Consider the following 23,176-nt stretch of genomic DNA (forward strand, 5'->3'; position numbering starts at 1 on the left):
AAGATCTTTTACTTCCAGGGTGAAATTGGAGATTCATTTTATATATTGGATTCGTTTTACATACCTGTTTCTTAGTCTACCAACATAACCAGCCTCTAAAAACTTGCATGTCCTTAAAGATAACAATAATTAACCAATTCAGGAACTCATATTATTATGCAATTTTATATCAGCAGAACAACAATTAGATATATGGTTAGAAGCTGAAAGGCTCATTACAGTTGCTTAAAGGAGAATATTTCCTAGATTACAAAATAGCTAGGAAGCAACTGAGCCCAGAGTCACAAAAGGATTTTGGTGCCTAAAATCCAAAAAGTAGGCGCCATTGAGACCCTCACAATCCCCATTAAACTGTGACCTAGCCCTCAGAGTTGCCTAAAATCCAATGTTGCCTAAATTTCTGCTGTAGATGTCCCCTAGGCACCTATGTTTTTGGCTCTGGGCATGCACACAATCTCTCAGTATAGGGGCCACGTGGGATCCTCAAACTAGGTGAAACCAGATGTTCCCCTGTCTATCTCACCTGAGCACCTAATTCAGGGTTTGTAGATTCCACTGGGTGGCCAGACACCTAAAAGTTAGGCACTGCTATACTTAAGTCCCTTTGTGGATTCGGCCTGTGTCCTGTCTGGCTCTCAGGGCAAGTCTACACTACAGTGCTACATCAACGAAGCTGCACCAACGCAGCCGTAGCGCGTCTGGTGAAGATGCACTATGCCAACAGGAGAGAGCTCCCTTGTCGGCAGAATTACTTCACCTCGGCAAGAAGCAGAAGCTATGTCGGCGGGCGAATGTCATCCACCGACGTAAGCACTGGCAGTGAATGTGAACGCTATTCCTGAATGCAATGTCACTCTGTTCTGAAGAAAGTGCCCACCTCACTAGTTTCTCCAAAGAAATGGCATTTCCCATCAGTGATGAAGTTCAGATGTGCACATACCAAATTGTAAGTTGTAGGCCCATGTTGCTCACATGTCCTTTTTATTCATTCCACAACCATTTGTTCACACACTTAACGGGTACAGTGAAGTACATATAAACCTGGTAGTGCTTGATTATTATCTTCCTCACAAGTTTCTTTATCTGTGCATTTCAAAAACTGTATTTTAATTGCTTTGGGCATTGCCTCAGGTTTTGGCTTCAAACAACTGTCCAAAGAAAGTCATCAGTTCATATTTTTGTTCCTAAAAGTGGTAAGTTGTTACTGTGAAATTACAAAAGGTTCCCCATTTAATTATTTTTTGGTCTCAATTCTCTTCACACACATGCATGCACAGTCCTGAAAGAGTTTTTCTGCAAAATATTTTTGTAAACACTGATTATTCAGAGAATGCAAGTTTGCTCTTTTAAAGCACAGAAATTAGCTGAATCTATTTTTGATTAACATGGACTGTACCTACACATAGTGAACAAAACGTGCATTAACACTGGTTGAAACTTATCAGCGTTAGTGTTTTCTTACTCTACCAATATTTGTAAGTACCCTGATACTGCAAACCTTTTCAAATATGCTCCTGTGAGTAGTCCAGTGGTAGCAAACATAAGAACAGCAATAGTGGGTGAGACCAAAGGTTCATCTAGCCCAGTATTCTGACTTCTGACAGTGGCCAGTGCCAGGTGCCGCAGAGGGAATGAACAGAACAGGTAATCAAGTGATGCATCCTCTGTCACCCATTCCCAGCTTCTGGCAAACAGAGGCTAGGGATACCACAGAGGCTAAGTTAAGCATGTGTGAGTTTACAGGATCAGGGCCTAAGATCACACTCGATTAAAAAACATTTATTAACAAAAAGCCAGGAAAGAAAATATTTGGAATTCTTTAAGGCAGAGAAACAGCTCTGCAAAGTAAAACAGCCAAACAGTCAAAAAGGGCTAATAAAATGTATGTGTGTGAGTAGATGAGGATGGGGATATGAGGGAGCTAGGAGCTTTCTTCAGTCTGATCACATCAGGTCACATCAAATTAACGATTATCCAAATCTTAATTCAAAATTAGTGAAAGATTCCAGAATTTGAAGCAACTTGATCAACTGGCAAAAATGTCATTTTTAACAAATGCGGAACCTTCAAGAAGTTTGGTTAGTCTGAAGGCAACTGCACTCTACACATCACATACTCTTATGGCACTATGTAACTAACACAACATAACAAAAGCCGCCTCCTGTAAATCACAAGTAGAAGGTAGCAATACTTCCTGGAGATGCGGGTTAATGCTGATGCTCATAAAAGTGACCAACGAATAGCTCGGGCAATAGCATAATGTGAACAAGGAGCTGTGCTACACTGCTCATGAAGCTCTGCCAATGCACCTCAATTAGGACACATCTCTGCTGTTCTAGGCCCTTGTTTCCTCAGATTACAGACATTAAATGATGCTGAATTGTACAGTTCCTTTTGATGTGGTTAAACATACACTGGAGACTGTATCGAAACCTCTAAACTCATTTTCACTGGTGAGCTAAGTCAGCTGTTAATAAAAATCTCCAGAGGTTAAAGGCTAGTGAACCACTACAGCCCTTAGTCCACTGAAGCGCCAATTCAGCACAAGGTCAGAGCAGTTAAGCATGCTGACAGCACAAGCATAAAGCCAATCTCTTTGGCAGCAACAGTAGTGTTATGATTAAAATTAGGAGATACAATGGGCCTGGTCCCACGAAAACATACTCCATTGAGTAATCATTTTTCATGCTAGGTAGTCCCATTGGCGTCAGCGGAACTACTCACACAAGTAAGTGTCAGCATTCCTAGATTTTTCTGTTAGATATATTTTAAATATTTCATTTTCCTTCTGTAAGCATAGTTGTACGAGAATTAAAACAGCACAAGACTGAGGAAAAGGGAGAACAGCAAAGAGATAATGAGACAGACATCAAAACATGCTTGTGAAAAGATGAATATAATAGCCATGACTTGGAAACAAAAGTAATATGAGTAGAGGAATTAGTCAAACTATTATTGATTGACTATAGTAGCTAATCATTGCAATATTTGTTTTATTTCGAACTTTAAAAAATTATATTTCATACTTTGCCTTCATTATTAGGTTGGTAATCCTGCATAAAAAGCTCCCAAAACTTAAAAATAAAACAAAAAAACCTAACTAAATACAATATAAAGAGGTTCTAGTCTATTGAAGTTAACAGGCTAAAAGCAAGAAACTAGAGAGATCTACACACAGACAGATAAATAGATAACATGTTCTACCCAGAAACTAATTTATTGAGGTTAGTTAGTTATCCATAGCAATGTTTGAAATTACCAGGCAAGTACAATTCTCCATTTATTCAGATATAGGTCCTCATTTTGTCAAGAATGGCAAAAGTTATGCGGTGTGTAAACACACATACACACAAATATGGAAAGAAACATGCAAAAGAGTGAGTGAAAGAGTAAAAAAGGAAGTAGTGGACAAAGGATACATTCTAAAGTACAGTAATACCAGCTATCTGTAACAGCAAAATGATAGAAACGTATTCATGAATGACAAGCAAACATTTATTGCATGAAAGACTACAGTTGTGTACAAGACTGTCCAAACCCACCCCGCTGCTCTGGGTACATAGTGGCATTGCTAACCCGCACTGAAGCCCAGTTTTTAGCAATCTAGATAGATTTAAAGCACATATGACTACACAAGCTGCATGTTACCCCTTCAGTTGGACTGCAGACAATAGCCTAAAAAAGAGGAGGACTTGTGGCACCTTAGAGACTAATCAATTTATCTGAGCATAAGCTTTCGTGAGCTACAGCTCACTTCATCAGATGCATTCAGTGGAAAATACAGTGGGGAGATTTATATACACAGAGAACATGAAACAATGGGTGTTACCATACACACTGTAAGGAGAGTGATCAGGTAAGGTGAGCTATTACCAGCAGGAGAGCCGGGGGGGGGCATTACACAAATTAAAACTATTTCCCCATGTTTATTCCTGCCCCCCCAACCCCCTGCTGTTCCTCAGACATTCTTGTCAACTGCTGGAAATGGCCCACCTTGATTATCACTACAAAAGGTCCCCCCCCCCCCGGCTCTCATACTGGTAATAGCTCACCTTACCTGATCACTCTCCTTACAGTGTGTATGGTAACACCCATTGTTTCATGTTCTCTGTGTATATAAATCTCCCCACTGTATTTTCCACTGAATGCATCCGATGAAGTGGGCTGTAGCTCACGAAAGCTTATGCTCAAATAAATTGGTTAGTCTCTAAGGTGCCACAAGTCCTCCTTTTCTTTTTGCGGATACAGACTAACAGGGCTGCTACTCTAAAACCAGACATAGCCTAGTAATTCATAGTTATTGTGTACTACATTTCTTAAACAAGAAACAACACCTAACATAATTTACAGCAGATTAAGGGTTAGTCTTAATTGTGCTGGCTGCAACAGTACCTCAGGGAGTGCTGTCCCACACAGGGATCATGCAGAGTAAGAGCTAGTTTACACTGGCAGCACTTTAATGTGCCTAAAAAACCCACCTCAATAAGGGGCATAGCTCCCAGCGCTGTGAGTGTGGCTCCCAGCGCTGAGGTACTGTTTACACTGGTGCTTTACGGTGCTGCAACTTGCTGTGCTCAGGGGGGTGTTTTTTCACACCCCGGAGCAAGAAAGTTTCAGCGCTGTTAACTGCCAGTGTAAACAAGCCTTAGACACCCATCCCACCTTCTTACCTCCTCCTGACACAGGCTCTACACACCTTCCACCCCCCCGCAGGAGGAATCTCCAGCAATCTCTACAAGGCAGTTTTATGGGGGCTTGAGCTTTCATAAGAGAGACAGCCAGGGCAAGAGTCTGGCCCATAAGTTTTAGTGTGTCCTGTGCCATCATATGAATGTTTCTTTGAAATATTCATCTGAACCTATTAAAAGATTGATTTATATGAGATAAAATGGTCTGTTTGTTGCAAGAGGGGTGGCCTTTAAATGATGGTCACACAAATTATGTTGTAGTTAAATCAGGTCCTGGTTCAAAAAAGCACTGGTGCTCAACTTTCAGCAAGTATCAAATCTCCCTGAAATCAATAGGATGCAAGTACATGCTTAAAGTTAATCATGACTTAAGTGCTCTGTTGCACAGGGGCCATTGTTCTGACTTTTCCTGCGGATCTCTATTTGCAAGAGAGGGAGGTGTGAAACACAATAGGACAAGGATATCACATGATTTGTAACAAGACAATATTTGGTCTGAATGGACAAGACTACATAACCATACACCACTCACTGTGGAAAAGTCACATAGAATGAAGATCTGTACTCCCCTAGTGAAAAACAAAGAGACACCTTTTGGCAGACGAGAGATGATAACCCAGCAGTAAGAGTAGTTAGGAAAACAGCATGATGTAATCGAACTGCAAAATTATAGTGTTACGAATATTCTGCCAGTGCAGAAGTCTGATTAGCTCATGATCCCTAAGTGCTTTGCAATAAACAGTATACTTCAGTTGTAATTTTTAAAACATGCATTAAAAAAAAAAATAAAATGCAAAAAAACCCCAACCCACACTTGGGAATCTTACTATTTATGCAAACATTATCACAAATTACCTTTTATCTATGTTTTGTTCTTTTTAAATTGCAAACGCATACCATTGGAGTTGTATAATTAACCACTTGCACTGATTCTACCTTCCACCATTAGCTCTAGTCTTTCCTAATAACACAGATAATTGCTCTTATGCCAATACCCAAGGAATGTGTTTTCCCTATAGAAAATATCCCAATACATCTCCCTTTTGGACACACTGTCAACACTAAGATGAAAAGGAAAAATGTAAAAAATTAAAATACACTGCATGATATTCAATACATTAAGGATGTTGTTAACAGCCTTCACTTTTTAGATCTGATGTGAAGTTCAAAACTACACATCATGAAGTTTAAAATAAATGGCCTGTTCCAGATACATATGGTGAAACACAATCTTATTATTATTTGGTCTTGTTTATTAGAACAACTACAATCATACAGCTGGAAATATGACCACTTTTTCTTTAAATCAAGACAATTTAAGGTCTCCTTTTTAGAGATTATTATATATAAAATATTCATTACAGACAATTAGATTTGATAAATATACTAAACCAGGACATATTAATCAGTTATAAAACTATGGATTTTGCAGTTCTACATCCCAGTTGTCAGTGTATTTTTATTAGTCAATCAGAAGAGCCATGTTTAAGGCTACGATAAGGCACGGGTATTTTTAGTAAAACTCATGGACAGGTCATGGGAAATAAACAAAAAGTCACAACCCCTGATCCATCCTTGACTTTTACTAAAAATATACCTAACTAAATCCAAAGTGTTGGGTGTGAGGATCGGGGGTGCACTCCTGTGGACATTGCTGCTCTGGGAGGTGGGTGCTCTGAGCCCCGTCACTGCTGGGGTGGGGTGGCCCAAGGCCCTGTCAATGCTGTTGCTCAGGGGAAGCAGGGGGGGAGGGAGGGGGAGGGAAGGGGAAACAGCCCAGGGCCACGCTGCCACTGCTGCTCCGGGAGAGGGGCAGGAGCCAGGGGCCCTCCTGCTGCTCCTGGACTGCTGCTCTGGGCAGCACCTGGGACCAGCTGCCTGGGGCCGCCTGAGCAGTGGTCAGTGCGGCTGGCCCCGGGCTGCCCCAGCTGCTCAGGAGGCACTGGGGTCAGCCGCATCGGCCACTGCAAAAGTCACGGAGGTCCTGGAAAACCACACTTCCGTGACCTCCCTGAAAGACACTCAGCTTTAGCCATGGTGGATATGTGCACAAATAAAGTACTTAAATAACCAAAGAGGTACAAGTTACAATCTGGGACCCAGATTCAGCAGAGTCCTTATGAACAGAAGTTAATGGGGTTTAAATAGATGCTTAAGTATATGCTTAAGTGCTTTTCTGAAAAGGCATTGTTTGCTGAATCAGGACCTACTGGAATTTAATTCTGTGAAAGATGCCAGACTGACAGCCTGGTAAAGTGAAGTTCTCTATTCATCCATAAAACACATACAGCACACCTACAGGGGCCACAAACTTCCACATACTGTCATGCCAAAATGCCACAGTCTACTTCCTAGTTTCCATGTCCACTCAGTCTCTGGCCTCTCTCGGCTAACGTAAGTGCTAATTAGCACCAATTGTGAACAGCAACTAGGCCAAGACCACCAACTTGTTTTATACAGGCCACATAGCCACCAGTTGACAATGACTGCCAATCACTGCTGGACTAGGTCAGAATGAAATCTGTGACAGAGATGAAAGGCTCTAGATACCGTTATTAATTCCTTAAGCAACCACTTAACCACAAAAGAATCTGTGATGCACACCAGGAGACGACTGGCAGCATGTTCTCCATGAGGATCCCATGACTAGCTTCCCTCCTTGGTCTGACAAAACCCACATTTGATGGGTTGATACAGAAAGCTATCTTTTCTGCTGGGTGTCTGGGACATCGAGATAATGGAGTATGCTTGAGGGGCTTTATTATATGACTATTAATTCTTGTCAGGCAAATATAGGTGTGTGTGCTCTTGTGTGTGTGGTTTATTATACCATTTGTTTTATTTTGTTATTGCAGGTTTTGTGAGTTTTTAATACAGAACAAAGGTGTCCAAGTAGAGAGATGCCCATTAAGATGTTACAAATCAACTCAATAAAAGAGCATCATGACTAATTTCCAATAAACTAGCTAACTAGGTCCAATGAACTGCATGAAAGTCACATTCTTAAAAATGAAACCATGCAAATCTATTTTAAATATATTTTTAATGCAAATATTATTCACTTTGTTTCTTATACCCCTCAAGCAAATACTAAACTGTGTAGTTGAATAAATAAGCTGCAAGTCATTGCATATTGCCAATGGCCTTACTTATTTACCAACAATCATATAATTAATACTAATTTGAAGTGAGATCCTTATTTTGAATTCAAACTACTCAACTTCAAGTCATCATTGTTATAGAAATTAAGTGTGTGTACATATTGGCACAGTTTCCAGACGTTTCATGCCCAGAAGTTTATAAAAATTGAAAATAAAAATGCCAAAAACAAAAACAGAAAAAGCCTAACACTCGTAAATCAATGTACTGCTTTTTTAATCTGCCCTTTCTCAACTATATTAGTAGGCAAATATTTTGCCAGAATACCCACAATTGTTTATTGAGGTCTCATGGCTAAGGAACTCAGGGAGTTCAATTCCTGGCTCTACCACAGATTTCCTGTTTGACCTCGGACAAGTCATTCAGGCCCAGATTCCCACCCATTGCCTCCCTCCACGTTGGGTCAGGCTGTGAAATGACCCAAGGGATTTAGGTAGACATCAGTTTAACCAGTGACTCTCTTCCTGTGTGAAGACCCCATTCAATGCCCACTGACATCATTGGAAAGACACTCACTGACTTCAACGTGTGCTAGATCAGGCCATGAGTTCTGTCAGTGAAGCTGGGAGCCAACATTCACCAGTGCATCATGCCTGAAGCTCTCAGACTCACTATGAAACTGGAGACCATGGATCTTACTTACAAGGATCTTGTCTAAATTCTCCTGTGAGGTTTCTCCTTAACAGATCTTTTTGTGACTGACATTTCTGCTAAGACAGAAAGAAACAACCACTGAGACCATGTCTTATGAGAAGGGTTTTTGTGCCTACGCACCAGAAACCTGTGATTATAAGTCCTCCTTCTAAAGAGTTTCAAAGGTTTGCAGAAGTAGATTTATGTGTGGGAATGTAATGAGGAACTGGATACTGCTTTGATAAAAGTCATACCAATTCAGGCCACACATGTACATCTTAAGATCCTTGTGGGTGTTATAGATTTTACTTGAAGACATGGATTTTTATATGAGTGTAAGATGTATCTGTTTCACAGTTTGGCACAAGTCTGATACACCCACAACTTCCTCTTTGCAAATTTTTCTGCCAACAGTGCACACATTTAGATTGAAACAGACACAAACTCATGCTCCTACAAAACACTGTGGAAAACGGTTACTGCATTTGCTAGAAATGGCATCTTATCTCAGATTCTTTCTACAGATAGTGTTTAACAGTCCAGCGGAAAATGATTACTAATTCTGAATGGCAATCCGACAGCTCCATCTCTAGCACACAAACAGCAATCAAATTTAAAAAGTAAAAAAGTGCTAGCAATAACTTCTATGCTTCAACTTTGTCATGGATGTACTTCTATGTTTTGATGGGTGAAAACTACATGAGATAAAACTCCTGTTCCCATTCTCTACACAGTGCTCACGTGAATTTGGGTATATTTTCAAGTGTGATTTCATCAGGAAATACAATAAAAATGGAAGTCACAGTCTCTAAGAGGGGTGATGTTCATAACTTTTAAATGACCAGTTAATTCTGTTTTTAGGCATTAAGCCCACAGCTTGCATTTAAAAAGTCTCCTCTTACTGTTTCAAATTAATATGTGTTAGATGAAAAACAGATCCTCAAACGACCATTCTTAAAAAACTACATGTAAACTAAAAAAGGTGGATTTAGAATGTGTTACGCAAAGAATGATGGATTATTTATTACTTGACTTATATGTTAGAGCTATCAAAAGAAAAAAGACTGAGCCAAATCCTTCCTTCAAATATATACTCACTACTCCCACTGAAGTCAGGAGGAGTTATGGGTCATATCTGAAGGCATACTTAAGCCCCCTTGATTGGAAGTTTTGCTGCATTTTCAACAGTAGGACAACCAAACGAATTTGTTGTAGCTTAAAATTGTTAGGGCTCTGTCCTGTTCTCACTATAGCCAATTGCAGAATTCCCATTGATTTACTGGCAACAGGATTGGGCTATTTTTAAAATTCCATATAAAGTAATAAGCAATCCTATGATTTGTAGTGAGGTAAGAGGTACCAGTCAGAGTCCTGTGGTGACATCATCTATTCCTCATGATTACCTATGCAGAAATACATATAATGCTTTGTTGTTCTTTAAAGGCTGGATCCAACTCATTAAAATCAAACAGCGATACCCAGGAATGTAGTGTAAAGGTGACCCACAATAGAAATAAGAAACACAGGCTTGTATCTTTTTTGTTGTGGTTGTTGCTTTTCTCCATCCTCTGTAATAAAGACCTGAAAATGTTTTTGGTGGTGGTGGTGGTATACTTAGTTGTTTTTTCAAAAGGAAGGTGGTTATGTGTTTAGAAATTCAGATCCAGTATTGTCTGGAGAACTCAATGGTGACTGGAGAACTAGTGAAATTATGACAAAAGAGCCAAAAGAAGGTAAACTGAGATGGTAAGAGAGAAAGGGATATTAGTCAGAATAAAACTCATAATTTGTTTATTTTACTCCTATTTCACTTCATTAACTAAGAATTTAGAGAAAAAAATCTTGGTTAAATATTCAAAATCCCTATCCCGTCACTTTACAAGTTCAAATAATGTGTGAGAGCTGACAATATACATCTTCCAAGACCTCCCACAAAACCAGGGAAGATCAGAGCTAATATTCCTGAAATAGCTAAGGTAAAAATCAACTTTAAAACAGTAACACAAACAAATCTTATAGGATTTTCTTATATGTCCTGTAGAACAGTGTTTTTCAAACCATGGGTCGCAACCCACTACCGGGTCACGACAGGTAAGGCTCTGGGTCGCCTTGCTCTGGTCAGCACCGCCGATCGGGACATTAAAAGTCCCGTCAGCGGTGCTGCCCAGCTAAGGCAGGCTAGTGCCTACCTTTTCCAACACCGCACTGTGCCTCGGAAGTGGCCAGCAGTAGGTCCGGCTTCTAAGCAGGGGGCCCATGGGGCTCCATGCGCTGCCCCCACCCCGAGTACTGGCTCTGCACTCCCACTGGCCGGCAACCGGCCAATGGAAACTGCGGGGGCGGTGCCTGCGGAAAAGAGTCCCATGGAGCCAGACCTGTTGCTGGCTGCTTCCAAGGCGCAGCGCGGTCCGCAGTGCACCTTGGCTGTGCCGCTGACTGGGAGCCGCCAGAGGTAAGTCCCAATCCCACGCCCCAATCCCCCGCCTCAGCTCTGAGCCACCCCAAACCTGGAAGCCCTTCCTGCACCCCAAACCCCTCATCCCTGCTCCCACTCCAGAGCCTGCACCCCCAGCCCAGAGCCCTGAGCCCCTCCCAAACCCCAACCCCAGTCCAGAGCCCCCTCCCACACCCTGAACCCGTCATTCCCAGCCCGACCCCACAGCCCTCACCCCTGCACCCCAACCCTCTGCCCCAGCCCTGAGGCCCCCCCCCAAACCTCACAGCCCTCATCCCCAGCTCCGTTGGGTCACGGGCATCAACAATTTTCTTAAACTAGGTCCCCAGAAAAAAAGTTTGAAAACCACTGCTGTAGAAGCACTAGATGACACAAATCCAATTATTTTTAAATCCTTTGCAAATCACCTTTAAGGGCAGAAACGTCCCACCAGCCCCATGTGCACTTTCTCTCCAACATTTTCCCTCAATTTGGGTGTGTAGCCCATAGAGCAGGGGTGGGCAAACTACGGCCCACGTGCTGGATCCGGCCCGTCAGGGCTTTGGATACGGCCCGTGGGATTGCCACTCCCGTGGTGCCACAGGCCCCACGCTGTTGCTGGAAGTGGAAAGCACCACGTCCCTGTGGCCTCGGCGGGGGGGTGGCGGGGCGGCAGGAGGGCAGACGGCTCCATGCGCTGCCCTTGCCTGCACGCATCGCAACTCCCATTGGCCGGGAACAGGGAGCTTGGGAACAATGGAAGCTTCGGGGGAGGTACCCGTGCGGAACCCTCTACTCACCCTCCCCCAGGGGCCACAGGGACGTGGTGCTGGCCGCTTCTGGGAGCGGCACGGCACGGAGCCAGGGAGCCTGTCTTAGCCCCGCTGTGCACTGCTACCACCCTGGAGCCGCTCCAGGTAACTGGCACCGGGCCAGAGCTTGCACCCTGCACCACAACCCTCTGCCGCACCCCTCCTGCACCTCAACCCCCTGCCACACCCCTCCTGCACCTCAACCCCCTGCTGCACCCCTCCTGCACCTCAACCCCCTGCTGCACCCCTCCTGCACCTCAACCCCCTGCCCTGAGCCCCTGCTGCACCCCTCCTGCACCTCAACCTCCTGCCCTGAGCCCTTGCTGCACCCCTCCTGCACCTCAACCTCCTGCCCTGAGCCCTTGCTGCACCCCAACTTCTGCCCTGAGCCCCCTTGTACACCCCGCACCCCCCTGAGCCCCTTCCTGCACACCGCACACCCTCCCACACCCTGCACTCCCTCCCACACGCCAACCCCCTACCCCAGCCCTACATTCATGGCCCTGCATGCAATTTCCCCACCCAGATGTGGCCCTTGGGCCAAAAAGTTTGCCCACCCCTGCCACAGAGCTAGCTTTAGCATTTATTTTATTTAGTAGTGACATAAGGAACCTACAGGCCTGTATCTTGTAACACACTGGCTTCAGCAGTTAGCTTAAGGCTTGAGGACCATCAACTTTGATGCAAATAAATGGTCTAACAGTCACTCCTAAGTTTTGCGGAACTGGGAATAGAGCGTTTAAGAGGGAAGTTTGGCCATAATGACACCAGCCAACCACAGGAACATGAACTAACACTAGCTTTTGTTATTTTAGGATGAGAACATCTGCAGATGTCTGTTTACAAAAGAGTCATGGCAACCATTGGACATGTTGAGATCATTGATTTGTACTTGTTTCTCCTACTGTTCAAAGAGGGAAGAAACAAGACATCCAGCTCCACCCTCTCACCCTCCAAAGCTCTCATTCCTGATTTCACCTCACCCCATCCAACATCTAGAGCTCCACAGAGCAGCTTCACCTCTCTTCTACTCATGTCAGCAGAGGGAGCATGGACCTCAGAGTAAGGACCACAGAATTTGGCCCAATGTGTTAATTCACAAAGTCAGTGCTATCTGGTATCCCATTTAAGGGCTCTCTGCAAAGCCAGTTCTATTGCTATCCTAAGTGAAGGCTGAAGGGAAACATAATAGTACATTCTATATTAGCATTATTTTATATTGGAAAGTGATATTTTCCTTTTTATACTTCCAGTGTGGCATGCCTGTAATGCATTGAGCATTACTACATTGTTTACAGTAGCGTAAACCAGAAGTAACTCCACTAAACCTGAATCACACAAGTGTAAAATTGGTATAAGTAAATTCAGAGTCAGATCCACGTGGGCTCAGAGATACTAGGAAGTCACAACCGTCAATGTGAGTTGCAGCCCAGCACCTCACATCATCAGGCCATTACTGCATTAAAAAGACACTGGCAAATCACATTTCAACTAAAATTTAGCATTTGTAAAGCCCAATAGAATGATTCCCAATAAAAAGTTAAATCCTTGTAACTGAAATATTGCACTACAAGCTTACTGCATAAAGGAAATTTTTAAAAGAAATCTTTCATTGTGAGATGATTAGAAAGACGGGTTAAGGCATTTACTGTATTAAAACATATACAATATATGATTTTTAGACCAATTGTGTCCCTTAATTTCTATATATATATATAGTTATTTTGGCAGCAAAAATAGAGAAAGAATGTTAGCAGGACAAACCACAAAGTGCAATATTGATCACTTCCAGCAATTGTTTAGCATAGAGCTACAGAAGGACAATTTGACTTATGCATGTTTGAATTTCACAGAGTATTATTTTTCTGTACTGCCCGCTGTGAAGGACATCAGAGAGATAGTGAAGTTGTATAAAAGGTCATTCCCTTCAAAATAAGCTGTTTGTCTCAACTTATAAAGGAAAAGGGCTCTGCACTGAAAAAATGGCCATAAATAGGCACAAACTCACAAAGACTTCATTAGGAATTTTGCATCAGTAGGGAGTACAAGATCAAGCTCATTACTGTCTTTCACAAGAGGTGGCAAGATGAAAATCTTAATATAGGGAAAGCCTGAAGAATGGTTATGTGATTTCCCCTACACAAAGGACTAGGAAGGCGTGAAGAAACTTCCAGCGATATGGAGTTTGACTGGAGAACAGTTCAAGGGAATAAACGGTTGCAACTAAAAAAAAAAGTCAGGATGATGCATTACATTTAAATGAAGATGCACATGAGGATATGGTCTTTGGACTCCCGGAGAGGGAGTGGGCTGGACACGGCAGGTTCACTTAATAGAAGAATAGTATAAAAGAGAGTAAAATTGTTTTACTGGCTCTTTTGTGTTTCATTGCGTGCTCTCATCAATGAGGAGTAAAGACCGTGGAGGAAGCAGGGGGAAGAGACCTTCAGACCCACAGAACCCAGGGATCTGTGGATCACTGTGCCACAGCTCTCCAGTTCCTGGAGCTATGTGTACTTCTGTCCAGCCCCTCCATGTTGCCTGCCGGTTCCTCTCCCCCCGATGGCATGGTTCTTACAGGAGCTTTGGTGCCACTGTTTGCTTCTCTCTGTGGCCATGTAACAGCAGATGGAATTCACTGGAGGCTAATGATCTTTGGAGCACTGTTAACAGCTGCTCAGTTATCCATGTGGTCTGCAGAGCAGCATGCCATGGAAGAGAGCATCCCTTGCTCTGCTAGTTTTAATTGCCTTGCATTAGTGGAAATGAAGAGCAGCATTTGGGCCACAACGCTAGCCAGTCCTAGTAAGTTCTACTCATCTCTTTGTCTGCTGTTTAACGTGGCTTCCATGGAAGTTCTGACTCAACAAGGTACTTGAAGAAGACCCTATATGTACACACTGCACTTACTTTCCTATTCAGCTGTCTTATGGTGTATCATTCAAAACAAAAGCAAGAAAGCAAACAACAGCTCAGCATGAAGTCTCAGGTCTATAAATAAACCCTGGTTTCATCTTTCTAAATTTTGTTGTTCAATTCAATTATTTTTAAAAGCTGTGTGGTTTGCTTACTGGAATTACCCTATAATTAACCTTCTTGTCAGTGGCTAGAGAAAGTGAATCATTTTAATCAATTAAACCTCTAATTTAGAGGTTCTACTTCCTGCCATTAATCTTGAATACCATGGGATATTGATTACCTCAATTATTTTGTCAATAATGCATGCATAATTACATAAAAGTTCAGTAAAAGCTATTCGACATAATGCATGAGCAAGTCACACAACTGTCCAAAGAAAAACTCTTAGTGCCCTAAATTGTAAAGTAGTTATATAAACTGATATCTGAGCAAGGAATACAACGCTTAAGAGAAATTTCTTTGTATTTGCCCACAGGAAATGGATTACAGCATAAAGCTATTTGATCATCCTGGGCAAGAACTGCTTAAGTCAGACTCTGAATGTAAAGGTCACTAAAAACATGCAATGGCTTAAAAATGCAGTTATCATACTGGACCTAGTATTTACATAATATGTGCATACAAAGCTTTAAATCATCATGAGATTTCTGAGCAATACCCATCATTCACCGAAGTTTAATAGAGCATGAAATCTGCAAAAAGCAATTTCTTTTTCAAACACCACATTACCTTTTTTATGAACCAAACAACCCCCAAGTGACCAGAAAACAAAAAAAAAGTTTTCTTTAAATTCTCTCATACCGTGGAAGGAGACTAGGATACATTCTGAATAAGAAGAGTGGCCAGATCCAGCTAAAAGTAATCCTATTAAAGACAACAGAGTTAAATGAGTAAGAAGAGAAAGGTTTAATGCCATGTGTGATCACTGCAAAACTGTCTGGTTATTACATACGCTAGTACACATGAAGAAATAATGTGGTCATATTAAATCACCTCAGTAGTCTATCAAGTCTAATATCCTGTCTCTGGAAACTGCTTACACCTGACAGTCACAGAAAGATGAAGGAAAAACAATGCCCCTGGATGACTTGGCAATGCTGTTCGTAGGCACAGAACAGGGGCGATTCCTTCCTGAACCCTGCAGCCATCAGCCTACACGTTGAAGCATGAAATTTCTTTAACCCTTGCTCAACATGTCAAGTTGGAAACAAGAATCATAAAGTCATCCAGCCTGTTTTACACCACAGGTCTCCCTAAAGCGCCAAATTTTTCATGAAAATTTCAAGTGAGTCAGACCACAGGGCTCTTGACACTGAACTAAATATAGAGTCGCACAGGACAAAGTTTTGCTTGTTCTACAAAAAAAATGAATATTTTGTAGTTTGATTGTAAGCTCATTGGGGTAGGGATGGTCTCTTAATGTGTGTTTGTAAAGCACCCACAGAGACCCATTGTGTTCGGGATGGCTACATTGCGATAAGAAAACCATAGCACTGAGTCTCAGAGCCCAAGTCAACTGACTCGGGCTGTGGGGATATAAAATTTCAGTGTCGACAGTTGGGCTAGGGCTGAAGCCCACGCTCTGAGATTCTCCCCTCTCACAGGGTCTCTTAAACCAGGCTCCAACCTGAGCTCAAATGTACACTGCAATTTTGCAGCCTGAGCCCCACAGGCCTGAGTCAGTTGACGCGAGCCAGCCACCTCATAACGGTGACTCCAGCCAGCCACCTCATTACAGTGTAGACATACCTAAGGCTGACTGAGCCTTTGAGCATTACCATCTTACAAATAATACACAGTTCTACTTGCAGGCCTTTGCAGAATTGTACTTGCAAATCTAAAAAAACCCGAACAAACAAAGTCTCACTAAAGAGCCTCAGTTTGCAAATCAGAACTATGGAAGAGCTCTGTCCTTCAAAAGGGAAAGAACAGTGAATGTGTAAGCAATAAAGGGCCTCTTCTCTATAAGAGATGAAAATTCCTGTCTTTCAGAACAACTTTATGGAGTCATTTAAACATCAAATTGCACATTTTATTTATCCCCATTACATGATCATTTCAAATTCAGGATACTAATTTGGAAGATCCTCCTAGTATGTCTCCAGCATGGTCTTATAAAAATATCTCCATGTTTCACTTAATATAACTTTGGAAGGATTTCAAGACCAAAAAAAAAAAAAAAAGCAACATAAGAGCCTTAACGATTTTGCTGACTGATACTCTTATTAAGTCTAATTTAAAAAAAAAAAAAAACAACCTTCATATAAATGATTATTTAAATGCAAAATAAAATGTAAAACAACGAAGCCTTGATACTGTGAATGCAATCGAGAGGAAACACAAAACTACTATTCATGTGTTTAAAGGTTAAAAGGGAGTTTCTATGTCTTTGGAGAAAATGCAAATATTAATTTGGGGGAATGATTCTAAATGTTACATTCACATGTGTGTACTCCAAGCTTTTTGTGGTCCTTAATGAAAGTCACCACACTATATTCAAGGGCAAGAATATGAAAACTCTAAGAATCCTGATATTTTACAAAACAAGGACCACAAAAGTAGTGGCTATACAATTAGCATCATATTGTAAAATAAAGTACCTGAACAGACAATACCACTTTTTGCAGTTAGAACATAAGAATGGTCATACTGGGTCAGACCAAAGGTCCATCTAGCCCAGTATCCTGTCTTCTGACAGTGGCCAATGCCAGGTGTTCCAGAGGGAATGAACAGAACAGGTAATCATCAAGTGATCCATTCCCTGTCACCCATTCCCAGCTTCTGGCAAACAGAGGCTAGGGACACCTTCCCTGCCCATCCTGGCTAAAAGCCATTGAATTCAGCCTTGCCTATCTTTCTTTCATCAAAAGTTAAAACTTGATCTCCTGTGATTGTTTCAAACACTGATGTAAAATATATCATGTCTAACAGATTATTTAGCTGGTGTATACAATAGATTAGACGTTTTTCACAAGTCTTTCCCCTGCCCCTTTTTTTTAAGCAAACAAGCAGAGTATTTGGGTGTACATATCCTGTTTCCTTTTTACCACATAGCTAGCAGCCATCTTCTACATGTTTTCATGCTATTTCTTTCACTTCTGCAGTAGCTGAAGGCTCCAATAATTATCACGGTTTATTTATTGGACAGTAACTTATGGAGATTTGTGCTCAAGCATAGCAAAAAATACTGTTATACAGACGACAAGTTCAGCCTCCACATAACAGAGTTTTAGGAGTGTTGCTTCTGGAATGTGTCTTCTCAGGAGAGCACAAATCACCACACAATTCACATAGGGTTTGAAATAAAAATGAATGGAACAAAAATAAAAATAGAATTGTCATGTACTAAATGTTCCTCAAAACTACTATACCATAATATGCAAATTATAGTTACTACATGAAGTGGAAATCAGTGGTTCTGTATTTGTTTCAAGCTATTACTTAAGTCAGACAAGGTAACTATACAAACCTTTTCATATACACTAACCTTGTAAAGTAGTTGGGAGTGCATGCTGGGGGGGAAGGGTGGCAAAGTTTACTTCATGTTTTCACATTATATGTTTGTCACTGGGGAATGTGGAACGGAAATTTAGGCATACATTTTATTTTTATAAAATCAGTCTTCAAGATTAATCTTTGCCTATCAACTTCTACCACTGCCATAACATACAAATTGTTCTGCTTGAAATACATAGACCCGATAAATCTCAAAAGTTATCACCACAATATGTATCTCTAAATATGAAAGAGATGGGACTTTTTTCAGAGGCATAAATTGTATTTAGTACTAAACCTATTGATATAGACTTGTACTTTTTTTTTTCTTGAAAAGCCAGAAAAGCCTGTTTATTAGGAAATCTAGAAGGATATTTACTCTAAGTTTAATCAAAATATATCTGTATGCTACCTGTCAATCTGCACATGAAGCCAAATTAATCCCTTATGTTACTTTGTGGAAGTCAGTGGAGTTAGACTAGGGATGAATCAGACCCAGGACTTTTAGTTTTTGTTTTCATTAGATGAACTTTCATTTTTATTCAAACTGTAAATGAGAATAATGATGACTTGCATACCTGCTGCAGGGGTGTAGCTACAAGTCCAAATGAATGGGATGATTAATCCCCTCCCCAAAAAACTGACTTCAGAGTAATGATTTCAAAGAGATTTAACAGATTTCATGAAACACAGGAGCTGAAATCCCATACTTTTCTAAATATGGGGTCTCATAAATAGGGTAATCCTAACAGATTTCAAATTGTTGGCCTAAATTTTCAAAACTGACTAGTGATTTTGGGTGACTTACTTATAGGTTACCAATTTAAGATACAATAAAGGGGCCTGATTTTCAGAGCTTAAGTACACAGTGCTTTCAAAAAATTAGGCCCCTTCAAGGTGCCTCAAGTTGGCCACCCAAAAGGTGAGCATCCCTAATCACTAGTCACTTTTGAGAATGTAAGCTATTACTACTACAGATGGACTTGACAGCAGTTGTTTGTTAACTGAAACTGGACTTATTTTAAAGGATTTATTATGTTATGTATTTATTCATTCAGATTTATACACATTAAATAAAGATCACCTATCCATATGTTCCAAGCATACTAGAGACACAACCCAAAAATTCAACAAAATCAGTGCCCAAATGTAATTAAAGTGTAGCAGTACTATTCAAAACAACCCACTAACAGAAACCAGGCAATCCAATACCAAATTTACCTCCCCCTCTAACAATTGTCGTCCTATTCTCAAATGACTGAAGAAAAAAAAAAAAGATGAGGTTTGCCATCTGAAGGTAGTCAAAGTTAACCTGTTTGGTTTGGGAGGTGAGCAAACTGCAATTTTCATGGAAAGCACTATACCACAGCAGCTCCTTCTCAGGTCTACTAGTGAGACTTCAGCTCAAACATCTTATCTGATCTCAGTTGTGGTGGTCTGGTAGACAGGCAAGCTCTAAGCTGTTTAGGGCTGTATAATCAAAACAAACACCTTAAACAACACCTGGAAACCTACAAGTCACAAGTGAAGTTCATGGAACATGGGTTGAATATGTTTACAGCAAGGTATTGCACCTAATAAATTAGCTGAAATATTGCACCAACTCCAGTTCATAGTTTTAAAGTGTATCCCTATGTGCATCATGGTAATCTAATCTTAAAATGATAGCCATGAATGACAGTTACAAGGTCCACATCCAAGAAGCATACACAATTTTATCTGGTTGAAAAAAATAGTCTCCTAGAGCCACTGGACACATACATAGCTTTTAACAACAACAACTTTTAAGTTTTCAGTTATTCTGACTAGTTGGCTGTTTTTGATGGTCCAAAAGGCTCTCAATTCAGGACAAAACAGGGATCATTTTGAAAGGAGCTCAGGTTTTTTCAGACAGACTCTTTTGTGGTACACCATTTCTGGAGATGGAATCTAACTGTTTCTCATGAAATACCAATGCTTTTTGTCCTCCACAGCCTGGCCTAATAAAGGACATGAAGCACTTTTATTGCCTTCTGTGTGCCAAAAGATTTCCACCCATGCTTTGATTCCTCCTTATGATAATAGAAGTGTTCATGAAGGTGGAAGAGAAAAATTTCTGAGCTAAAACACCCCATATGTTTACCTTTGAACAGACTCAATGAGTGGACATTTATTACCAAACAAATAGCTTTATCAACAAATGCAATCCATTATGAAAATAATAGATATACCATAAACCTTTTTAGAGGTTTAGTAGAGCTTTTTTCTATCTATTGGAAATTTTAGCTATGAGTTCCATTGTGCCAAGGACAGACCAGTCTTTTACAGACACTTACCCTCTGACAGCATGAATAAGTCTCAGTGATGGATAGGCGGTTCGCACTTTCAATTTATTCTTAAGGATTAATGCATTAACCCACTCCACATGCTTCTCTCCGCCTTTCACCATGAAAGCAGGAATCCAAAGGACACTGTCATTCAGCATGGATAGTCTATGCACAAATTTTTCTCTGTCACTCTCATTCCGAAAGCCTCCAAATGCTCTTTGTACAACTGATGGATTCATGGTAATAAAATCAGATTTAGTTCCCACATCTGCAGCAAACTCCACCACAGGGGCTAGATTGCACCTGAAGAGGAAGAAATTAATGGACAAATGAAAATAAATATGAACCATTAACTTAGATAAGGGTATGCATGAAGGAAAAGCTGAAAATGAACATGTAAGGCTGTTTCAAACTAGGTGAGCAAAAAAGTACCAGTGGTAATCTGCATGATATTACTTAGGGCTGTATACCGCCTGGATGTTCCAAGCACGTTCTAAGAAAGGTATTAAGTGTAACCAACTCAGTGAAGAAGATACTGTACAGTACATTTAAAATTCATATAATTAGTATTCAAACAGAATCTGTCAAAACGTAGACAAGTGCGTAACAATAGCAATATGTCTCTTACAACTATTGTTATTTTCACTAGTGTGCATTTGTATAATCTATCTTGATAAAATTCCTTGGGGACAGCTCAAGCTCTTAAAGGTAGTCATGCCAATCAAGTAAGATTCATTTATTTTTGTTATCTATTATGCAGTTTGTACAGTACAGTATTTCATACCAATCACAAACAACTGTCAGAAAAATCAAACTGGTTTGGGTTTGTTTAGTTTTCAGTAAAGCTGGTTGAAAAATTCTGACAATCACGATTTGGATTAAATTTTTACTGTAACATATTGACCATTAAGCTCATCATTAGTAACACATCCACATATTATACACCTAATAATATTTAAAATCTGTTCTACAATAAATTGCATTTAAAACTTTTAATATATAAATTATATCTACAGAAGAATATGAGAATCTATTTAATGCATATACAAACACAGGACAAACAAGTATCAAAATAGGTAGGTTTTTCTTACTTATTTCTTTGTTTCTGCAGTTGTTGCTTTGCAACAAAATCTTCCTACTCTTCTACTGAGTAATCTTTTTGTTTGTGACAAAAATGGGATGTAAATTTTGCAAAAATTGTCAGAAAATTTCATGTAGTGACCATTTTATGGTGCTCATCAGTATCATAAATGTGCCCCTGGAAAACATTGAATTTATCCTCACAACACTGCCATCCAAGTCTAGTGCTTTAACCACAAGAGCTGCCTTCCTCACAATAATTCTCGAACAATGTAATTTTAAATGAAGACAGTTAAGTGGGAAGTAGACGCTGAAATGGAAAAACATACTGGATCCACTTCATATCTGTGGTGTAACTCAAATGAAGTAACTAGAGTTTGTACAGGTGCCAGCACAATGGCTAATTCTGAACGTGACCCTTGGCATTACTAAAATATAAATAATAGTGATTATAATAGAGGCTGATTCATTTCACAAGACACAAGATTTGCAATGCAAATTCTATTGCCTGTACATATAATTGCTAGAATCACATGGATGTGAAGGATATGGTGCTGAAATTTTTTTTTATGTAAAACTGCACTGACACAAATTTGGCCAGTATGTCTTTAAGACAAACCTCTTCTGATCTGGCAACTACAGTACTGTTTGAGTAGCATCATCTCGCTTCAATTCCAAAAGTTTTGTGCAGTTAGAAAATGGTGCCTAAATGTAATTTCCCCATAAACCTGAAAAATAATTATAAAGGCTAGTACCTTGTGAGTTATCACCTGTCCATGAGAAACATACCTAATGCAAAAGGTTATGTTTTACAATGGTGTACTTTCTTGGCCTAATGTATCTGGCAGTACATGTTTTATAACAGGCAGCATCTCGAGATTTTTCAACCCTGGGTCAGAAAAGGTAATAAGCCAGCCCAAATTCACTCCTTGGTAATGGACGTGTCCCTGCATTGTTATTAAACACCTTAATCAAATTTTTCAAACCTTGGTGCCTCATTATATGGATAGAGGAATTTAAATAAGTGGTTTTATTGTTAGACATGCTGTGTATCTTCAATATTGGTGCTTGGTCCTCTGAGAATCTGGTCAGTTATTTTAGGTGCATAATTATGAATTTAAGAGAATCATTTTAGGAACTCGGTTTGAAAAACTTTTGTGATAGTAAAAGTATGACAATGCCTGTGAAACTCTAATTTCATGAGAATATCTCAATGTTGCTATGGTAGTGCAGTGCCTACACTATTATTATTTTGGTAGAATACCAATGTAACACTAGCTGCTACAGCAATATAGAATTGTGTTAGGAGAACGAACAATACTACCTTGAGAGCGGCTGATTGCTTTATAATAGTATTATCAGACTTTGCTCACTTCCTACCTATTTAACAGATTTTTTTTTTTTCAAAAAATGTGGCTTACAGAACATAAGATAGCAGTACTTAATGTTTTCTCAGTAGCTTAATAGCTTATAGCCCAGCCTAGAAGCAGTGCAAAATCTTGCAAAATCTGTGAATTCAAAATAGCACGTTCTTCACAAAGCAACTTATGGTACAATTGTTTCTGCCATTCTAAGTGACCCATCCAAGATTATGTTCACAACAGTCATCAACTGTATTTCTGACACCACGCTGCCACTACCAATCAACTT

At 40.4% G+C, this 23,176-nt stretch overlaps 1 protein-coding gene across 2 annotated transcripts in view; it reads right to left on the bottom strand.

Annotated features, from left to right (window-relative positions):
* Window positions 1-23,176, bottom strand: part of ST8SIA4 (ST8 alpha-N-acetyl-neuraminide alpha-2,8-sialyltransferase 4) — an 84,594-nt gene that overhangs the window by 18,693 nt on the left and 42,725 nt on the right. The window contains exons 4-5 of one of the 2 annotated variants that reach the window (XM_037903305.2): window positions 20,456-20,749; window positions 15,447-15,509 (exon numbers count right to left, since the gene is read on the bottom strand). In XM_037903305.2, coding sequence (XP_037759233.1) covers window positions 15,447-15,509; window positions 20,456-20,749 — 357 coding nt within the window. The remainder of the gene's footprint in view (window positions 1-15,446; window positions 15,510-20,455; window positions 20,750-23,176) is intronic. The other variant, XM_007070054.4, reaches the window with a different exon arrangement.

The sequence above is a fragment of the Chelonia mydas genome, chromosome 5 (genome assembly GCF_015237465.2).
Source record: "Chelonia mydas isolate rCheMyd1 chromosome 5, rCheMyd1.pri.v2, whole genome shotgun sequence".
Lineage (NCBI taxonomy): Eukaryota > Metazoa > Chordata > Testudines > Cheloniidae > Chelonia > Chelonia mydas.